Below are 8,913 nucleotides of genomic sequence, written 5' to 3' on the forward strand. Positions count from 1 at the left end.
AGATGAAGGTGAGACCTAAAGAGTAGTTGGGCTGCCTCAGGATCTTCCTATTGCTCTAGTACTGGTTTGTTTGCTCAAGAAATATGTTTTGAATGCCTTTATAAAGTGCCAGGGGACACTGAGTAGATCAGGATAAATGAGGTCCCTACCTTGTGACATTTATGGAGAAAAAATAACAAAAAGTTGATCTAAACTTTGATCAAAATTTGATCTAAATTATCGATTTCAGTAGCAAAGAACAAAATAGAGTAAGAAAAAAAGAGAATATGTTCACTGTGAGACCTTATTATGGAAGGTCTCTTTGGGGAAGAAACCATTGATTTGAGATCTGAATTAAGTGGTTGGACTGCTGAGAACACCAGTCCCTGGTGTTCCCTGAGCAGTGGAACTGGACTGGAGGAGTGAGTCACAGTGTTCTGATTGAGCAAAGCTAATTGTTCCAAAGTGCATGGCATCTAGTAGTTTTTGGTAGCCAGGGGTGTGATGATCTTGGAAAAGACGGGAAGTTCTAAGCTGCTTCCTTCTGTGTGCATCTGGTACATGATAGACGTGTGTTTGACATGGGAAGACATGCCTGCTAAAATGACAAGTAGCATGACTTGTTCTTATGAAACAAAAATAATTAATTTGGGAAATTCTGTTTTTATTTCCAAGCTTCCTTTGTTCCCAAACAGCTGCACAGTTCTTTACATCTACATCAATCAACTTGGTTATTGAATATTGAACAAATACATGTGGGGAATGATGGCAGGACTGTTCAGTAAATGGCTTCCAAGACTAAACGTGCTTAGAAATGAGCTAACTAGCATGAGGACTCTCCTCAGTGGGAAAAACTTGACAAAACCTTCCTTTTCCTAGGCAGGGTCCCCACCTGTGTTAGGCAGCTTTCCATCCCCGAGACACATACCTGAGAGAAACCAATATAAAGGAACAAAGGTTTATTTTGGCTCAGTATTTCAGAGGTCAACTGACTCCATTCCTTTGGGCATGTAAGGTGACAGGAGGTTGTAGCTAAGGAGACTGCTTACTCCAGGAAGGAGGGAGGGAGAGATGGAGAGAGAAAGAGAAAGAGTGCCAGCCCTACATATAGACTGCTCTCTGGTCCAGGTGTTCCAGGCACAGCTGAGAACGGTTTGAGTCTTTTTTGCCTTTTGTGTATTTTAATGAAATGCAGAGTTACAGAATATTAAGTGTTCTATAATCATTGCCACCCAACTAAGCAGCTCTCTTTTTTCCTTCTCCATCAACATCAGTGTGTCAAATCACTCCAAGCAGAATCTAATGACTGTGGCAAATTTAGGAGTGGTGTTTGGGCCAACTCTGATGAGGCCACAGGAAGAAACTGTCGCTGCCATCATGGATTTGAAGTTTCAGAATATTGTTGTAGAAATCTTAATTGAAAACCACGAAAAGGTACAATTGTTTATTCTTCTTTTCTTGATAGTGCTTGTTATTTGGATGGTTAACATAGTAAGTACACAGTTCTGTTGTTAGCCTGTGTATTTCTGTCTTGTCTTTGTGATGGATTTATTCCTGAGAAGCTTTCACTCAGGTTTCATCTTCTGATGGAGTTCCGGGAATCTGATCCTTACCTGGCCTTCACATAACTTGTGGCGTTAGAGAAGAAACATTTCATTGAGGCACAAATCATCAGCAGTGTGAATATGACTGTGGACTATTTAATTTTTTAAATACTTTAATCAGTTTCCTTGGTTTTCTCAAATTTCTTGTGCTAGTAGTATGCTCTATACTGTTTGGTCTTTGTAGCTTAGAAAATAAGAAAATAAACAGTGAGCCAGGAAAGGAAAGCAAAGGAAAGGAGGGTGGGGGGAGCAGAAGGAGAGGGACAGAGAGGGAGGGAAATTTCTGTCATGAGAAGTCCATAGACTTTCACCGTCATGAACCAGCAGCATTGCTCCTCTGGAAGGATAAGCCTCCTCTCCTCTGTAAGAGCTCGAAAGAGCTTGAGCCTGGACCGTGGGAGGAGGCTCCCCTCAGACTCTAGAAGATAATTTTGTTCTGATAGCTAAAGTGACACCCGAGCGTGACTGTGGCAGGGGTGTGGTCTGCTCCACGGCAGTGTGTGTTTGGATACGACATATGAAGGAGTCACTGTCCGTTCCAGGAGTCCAGCTGGCCTTTGTAGGAGTCACTAGGCGCAGAGAGTGGGTTTGTGGATGATGTGTGGCAGAGTGGTTTTCAGGTTTTCAGATGTTCAGTGTTGGCTCTGCTTACCTCTTCCATTTATTCAAACAAAGTTTCTTCCTGTTAAGAAAATGAAAGATATGGACTCAGGATTGAAAGGGGCACACTTACTAAGAAGAATTGCTTAAAAATAATAATAACAACATTTTTGTTCATTGGGGCAAGTCTTCTTAGTCTTTTTGGGGTCACAGACCTCTACCAGATAAAAGCACATAGTTCTGCCCTTCTCCAGTCATCCTGAAAATTTTAGCTTTTTGCCTGCATTGCTGAAACTGTGGGCTCTCAGGCCTTTCTGGTTTAAAATGAATTGTCTCTTAAAAGACCCATTTTGTTGCTCATTACCCTGTAGCCTAGGTAAAAGATAATTTTTAGAAATGCCTTAAATTCTCTCAAAAACTCCTAGATTTTTTCCCCTCATTCTGCTAACCATCGTTCATCACCTTGCTAATAACTCCTTTCCGCTGCCTCTAGGATAGGGTATTTGAAAACCCCTGAGACACTTGGCTCTTATTTGTGTGTTAAAAGAGTTTTAAAAATTGAGATTGTGTTATATACTAAGACCATCCCACCTGCTGGGGCATGGAGGTGAATGTGACAGGCCTGGTTGGAAGGCAGGTGACCATCCAGGTGAGAACCGTGTTTGGCACTTCTTGAGACTTGTATCCCATAACTCTTATCCCTGTCTCTGTTTTCTTTGGTATTATCTATCTCTCCCTAATACAGTGCTGAGGGCGACGATGTTTTTATACACTTCAAATAATATTTGTTCTCTATTAGGTACACAGTGATAATGATTGAATGACTTAATGCATCCAGTACATTTTGAAGCAGTTGGAACCAGAAAGAGATAGGCAAACAGAGATCGAGTCCCTTTGAACTGAGGGCTGTGACAGCTCTTCTTGGGTCCTAGTTGCGTTGACTATTTGCTGGAGCAGTTCTAGCTTATGTGAATGTAGATTTATTCTGATAAGTTAAACTTGACTTCTGGTCTGGCAGTTTTCCTTACAGTGTGGTAAAGGCAGCTTGTTTAGATGAGCAACTTGATGTTGTTTTGGTAGACTGTGCTGGTGAATTTATGCTTCTGTTTGTGGTCCTGTCAGGTTGTTAAGCCTCATTCAGGGTGTACTGAACCACCCAGACAGTGCATGTGAAGATGGATACTGCTGATTCTTAGAAAAAAAATCATTAGACTACCAGATTAAAACAATGTGACAGTATTGTAACTATCATTTGATTAAATCTTATTTAGGGAACTCTGGTGCAATGCATTTATGAGAACCAGCTCCAGGTCTTGGTCTCGGGTAAGAAGGGCTCTGAGCCCTGTGTTGGTTTGATTTTCTTCCATTTGGAAGGTGAGCATGTGCTGTTTCTGCAGGGAAGTAGTGCTGCCCTTCCCATGTTAATAGATCATTTGGGGATTTCCGAGTTACTCTGGTGAGCCAGTCTTCCTGTCCTAGCAGAAGAACACAAAGTGGACCAAGCTCTGCTTTCAGAGCTCTTAGAGATGCAGCCTTTTAGAGCTAAGCAGAGGGTTTGAAGGACCTTCGCTGCCTTTCTGTGGCTGGACACGACTGTGAATGCACAACCTACATGAAGGAAAGTACTGAGATTCCCTGTTGAGCAGGAAGGTAGCAGCTGGAAGAGCAGGGTTGTGTGGCTGAGGTGGAGCAAGAAGGGAGGGTTGGCAGCTTAGGCTAACTAGCTACTTACTCCTTACTGTCTCCACCATCACTCCTTTGTCTCTCATTCCCCTTGTGCATCTGTAGCTCTTTGGACTTGCACAACTAGGCTTCTTGTCAAGAGACCAGGCCCTTCTTTGAGGAAGAATATTCCTGCTGGCAGAGATGGTTGTGGAAATTTCATATGGATACCTATGTGCATATTAGCTATGTGTTACCCTGATAACTAACTCACAGATACACCCAAGGGAGTCTACTGACTAGGGAAGTGGTGAGGGAGGGATGGTCTTCTGGTAGATGTTTACGAATAAGCAAGAGAGAGAGTAAGGAAAGGAGAGATTAAAACATCCTGTGAGAAGACTAGAGAGATGGGTCAGCAGTTAAGAGCACTGTCTGTTTTTGCAGAAGCCCTGGGTTTGTATCCCAGCACCCACGTGACAGCTAACAACAGCCTGTAACTCCAGTTCCAGGGGATCCAATGCCCTCTTCTGGCTTCTGGAGGGCACTGCACAACATGGGTGTACTTACACACACGCAGGTATAACACTCATACACATAAAAAATAAATAAATAAAATAACAAAAATGTCTTGTGAGGAGAGAAAATATTATAGGAGTGTATGAAGGACCCAAACACAAAGGGACTGTGGAGAGGAAAGTAGTGTGTTCTGTGGTGTCCTTGGCAGAGTGGGCAGTGGGAAGAAGCCTTGAAGGAGGACTTCTCTTTTCCCCCATCACTTATTCTCCCTCCCCAGGATTGTGAAACACATTGACTCTAGGAAAGTCAGTAAAGCAAGGAGGAAATGCCATGTTGTTAAAGGAGAATAGCTCCAATGGCATTTCCAAGTTAGAAAGAGACTCTTAGTTAATCTGCTTTGGAGATCACAATTTCTCTCAGCCCCTTCGCTGGCTCTTATAAAATCCATATGCACTTCATAGGAAACTCATTCCATATGTTTTGCTTCATTTGCACATGATACATTAAGATGTTGTTTTAAAAGGAGTGTTCCTGGGCCAAAATTATCAAGGTTTTTGTGTGTTTTTCTTGCCTTGCAAGCTAGAAAATTGTGTTTTTTAAGTAGAAATGAGTTTTCTGGACTTCCCAATGATTTTCAGACTGGTGTTGTAGCTGTGAATTTGTGACTTTTAATGTGTTCATTGACATTGATTCAGAGCATTGTTTCCTGAGTGCCTGCTGTGAGTTAGATGTGTATGATTTGGGGAAAATAAATCCATGATTCTTCTCATGGGAAAGACGTATTCAGACGAGATCGGGCACTTTCAGGGTGGTATGGCCATAGATCAAAGATACAGGGCATACTAAGTACTGTTGGAGACAGGAAAAGCTGACAACTTCAGGGGATAGTTTATGTCTAGCTGGGTGGGGAAGCAGATCTGGGAAGTATCTCTGAGAGGCTAGCTTGAATACGTTGTGGACTGGGGATTGAACACGTGGTACATGAATAGCACACCTCAGGTATGAGAGATGCTATAACCAGAGAAGCACAGAGAGAAGGTGTGTGTTCAGGGAATGCAGCTTTTGTTGGATCATGGATGAATTGTGTAAGATGAGGGAGGAAGAAACTAGAGCTAGGTGTGGGCAGGGTGAGGGTACCACTGGAGAGCTTTCATACTTATTCTTTATAGGTATCAGGATAATGCAGAGATTTCATGTAGACCTGCTTCAGGCAACTTAATTGATGGCAGGGTTTGCAACAGCAGGTAGAGGCATGAAAGACCAGAACGGGTCTTGGGAAGGATGAGGGGTGTGATCAAGAGGATGGGGAATTCCAGGCGAGGAACATGAGGCAGCAGAACCCAGTGTCTGATTTGCAGGGATCTCAGAGGAAAGTCAGTAAGAATTCAGTCCTGGGAGAATATTGGTTTTGTTAATAAGGGGGAGGGACTTGTTTGGAGCAGGATTAAGATGAGTTAGGTTATAGCCTGCTGCAGTTTGTCATTGGGGCCTCCAGCAAGAAGAGCTCTATAAACAGTTAGAGACACGCTCTAACCTGAGGGAAATCTAGAGGTAGGGAGCTTTTCCACTTGGCTTTGGTTTACTGCAATACAATATTTGCCTCTTAAAAGCCTAGTGGGGTTGGAGGCTTTTGTGTTTGCATACTTTTAAGATATATGTTAAAAACATAAAAGTGGGGTTGTGGTGCATGCCAGTAGCCCATAGCCACTTAGGAGGTGGAGGCAGGAGGATGTCAAGTTCAAGGCCAGTCAATCTGGACCGTTTGGCATGGCCAACTCAGTGATGGAATATTTATTTTCCTAGCATGTATGAAACCCAAACTGTGTGGGTGTGAGCATGCATGCATGCATGTACACATGCTCACATGCCCAATTCACTATATGTGATAGCTGTGCACAGGGACAGAATTCTTACATATAACACCCCTCGTGTGTACAGGAGAGATGAGCTCATTAGTGGGCACACAGTAAAATGAGGGTCCTTGGGCTTGGACTGAGAGTGTTCAATGCCTAATGCTTTGTTTTTCATTGCTATAAAGAGAGTATCCTTGAAAAAAAATGCCTAAGTTTATTAGTAGTAATAAAAGAGGAATCATAAGAGATCCTGTGTTATGTCAGTGTTGCCTTAGCTGAGGGTGCCAAGGGTGCCTGAGTTGGGAGACCATGGGAAATAGCAGGGGCATTAGATCCTGCAAGACTGATCTTTCTGTTGGAAGTAAGGGTGGAATTCAACTCTTGCGGTGTTATGATTGTTCAGCAATAAGTGATAGTATAGATTTCCTTAATGTTTTTCTCACGTTGCCATAAAATACTGCCAGAATAAAAACCAGAGCACACATAGAAGGGAGGGTCCTGGCAGGAATATGGTTGTATCTGAGGGGTGTGCACCTCACTGGTCCTTCCCATGGTCTGACCACCAGTCAGTTCAAATGTGGGAGTGGGGAGCTCTTTAAGGAAAGTAGTTCAGCAGGTAATGAGCCTTTTCAGCAGTTATAATGTCTGTGCACATTGAGCCTATTCTCATATTCTGTACATTTTAAGGTACTAAAGTTTGCAATGTGACCATCCATCCAGAGATCTTAAAAGATTCTAAAAAGTCTTTGAGGAAACAAAAGAGAACTGATGAGTATCAGATTCGTTTTGGGATTATGTTAGTACTGAAAAAAATGGTAACGCCCATGAAATAAGGCAAACTGCTGTTCTCAGTGACCTCACAAACTAAATGGATTGTAATCCAGATTATATTTATCTTGTTGAGTGTTTTAATTGGCTCTTCAGTGTGATGTGTAAAATGGAGTGGTTTGGGTTGACCTTTGCCTCATGTGGTATTTTGGTCTGATATTTCAGACCAAAGCTAGGAGGTCATAGTTTGTCCTAGGACTAAACTTTGTGTACTGCAGTTTCTCTGGGCTCTCAAGTACCCAGAGACAATTACAGTTGTTCACATAAAACTTTTACTTAATGAAGATTCTCTTATAACTTTTAGCTTTTAGAATGAGGATTATGGGAAGCGGTATTAGGTTTTTCTTGGTGTGAAAATGGAGATAATTTATGATAATTGTGCTCTGTGCAGAAGTCTGGTGCCCACGTCCTTTCCAGCACTACATTTTGATTTTTTGCTATTGGCAATATGTATCATGAAGTCTTCGATCAGGCAATATCCCCCAGTCACAAAGAACAGGAGATAGGAAGGGAGAAGAAAGGTGTACGTACAGTCAGCTTTTTGTATACACAGATACTGCTCGTGTCCTGGGAGTTAACCAACACTGATGAAAACAACTAGAGAAAAATGCATGTCTATACACTGAATGTGTACAGCCCTGTTCTTATACCAAAGTAATATTGTATAACAACTATTTAGGTAGCATGTGCATTGTCTTAAGTATTATGGGTAATCTTGCCACAACTTAAAGTCTAGGGAGAGTGTGCTCATGCCAAATACAAGCACTATGCCATTTTATTTTAAGCACTTGAGCACCCTCACATTTTAATATCCATAGTCTCTGAAACCACACTCCGCATATACCACAGAAAACTCGTCTAGCACCATCACCAGAATATTAAACTATGCACACATAGATTTGTATCAAACTACATCACAATATTCTTGTTAACCTTGTACTCACCTTCTAGTATGTGTCTGCCTGTCTTTGCCAAAGGCCAAAAGAGTGAGCCTGGCTCATAGGGGAGGTGGTAGAGTGGATTCCCCATTCAGTCCCTGGCTTGTCCCAGCACCAACAAGCCTAGCCCTCTCTCTTCCCTGCAGCGCTTTTGAGAAAAAAATATTATTATTTTTATTTATTTTTATTTTTCATTTTTTTGGTCTTTTTGAAACAGGGTCTCCCTGTAGCCCCAGCTGTCTGAGGTCTTTTGTGCTTCCATATGAATCTTAGGATGGTTTTTTCCAATTCTGTAAAGAATATCATTGGGATTTTGATTGGCATTACATTGAATCTACAAATGGCTTTTGCTAGGATGGCCATTTTCACAATATTAATTCTTCTAATCCAGGAGCATGGGAGGCCCCTCCATCTTCTGATGCCTTCCTCAATCTCTTTCTTTAAAGATTTAAAAATTTCATTGTAGAGCTCTTTAATGTCTTTGGTCAGGTTTATTCCAAGATATTTTATTTTTTTGCAGCTATTGTGAAAGGGAGAGTTTCCATGAACTCTGTTTCTGATTGCTTGTTACTGGTATATAGAAAGGCTATAGACTTTTGTAGATTAATTGTAGCCTGTCACTTTACTGAAAGTGTTAGTCATTTCTAGGAGTTTTCTGGTGGAATTTTTGGCATCTCAGATATAGTATCATATTGTCTGCAAAAAGGGATAATTTGATCTCTTCTTTTTCCTATTTTTACTCCTTTAATTTCCTTCTCTTGTCTTATTGCTCTTGAAAGAGTTTCAAGCACTAGGTTAAAAAGGAGTGGAGATAGTGGACAGCCTTGTCTGGTTTCTGGTTTTAATGGGAATGTGTCCAGTTTTTCTCCATTTAGAATGATGTCGGCTGTGAGTTTGTTGCTTGTAGCTTTTATTTTTTTTAAGTTTATTGTA

The 8,913-nt window shown here is 41.6% G+C and overlaps 1 protein-coding gene across 2 annotated transcripts in view; it reads left to right on the forward strand.

Moving 5' to 3' along the window:
- The window catches only part of Arhgap10 (Rho GTPase activating protein 10), a 415,566-nt gene that overhangs the window by 275,374 nt on the left and 131,279 nt on the right, over positions 1 to 8,913 (forward strand). For both annotated transcript variants that reach the window (XM_017802706.2, XM_008851102.3), the window contains one exon: positions 1,254 to 1,413. In XM_017802706.2, coding sequence (XP_017658195.1) covers positions 1,254 to 1,413 — 160 coding nt within the window. The remainder of the gene's footprint in view (positions 1 to 1,253; positions 1,414 to 8,913) is intronic.

This window comes from Nannospalax galili, unplaced genomic scaffold, assembly GCF_000622305.1.
Source record: "Nannospalax galili isolate Female #2095 unplaced genomic scaffold, S.galili_v1.0 scaffold585, whole genome shotgun sequence".
Taxonomy (NCBI): domain Eukaryota; kingdom Metazoa; phylum Chordata; class Mammalia; order Rodentia; family Spalacidae; genus Nannospalax; species Nannospalax galili.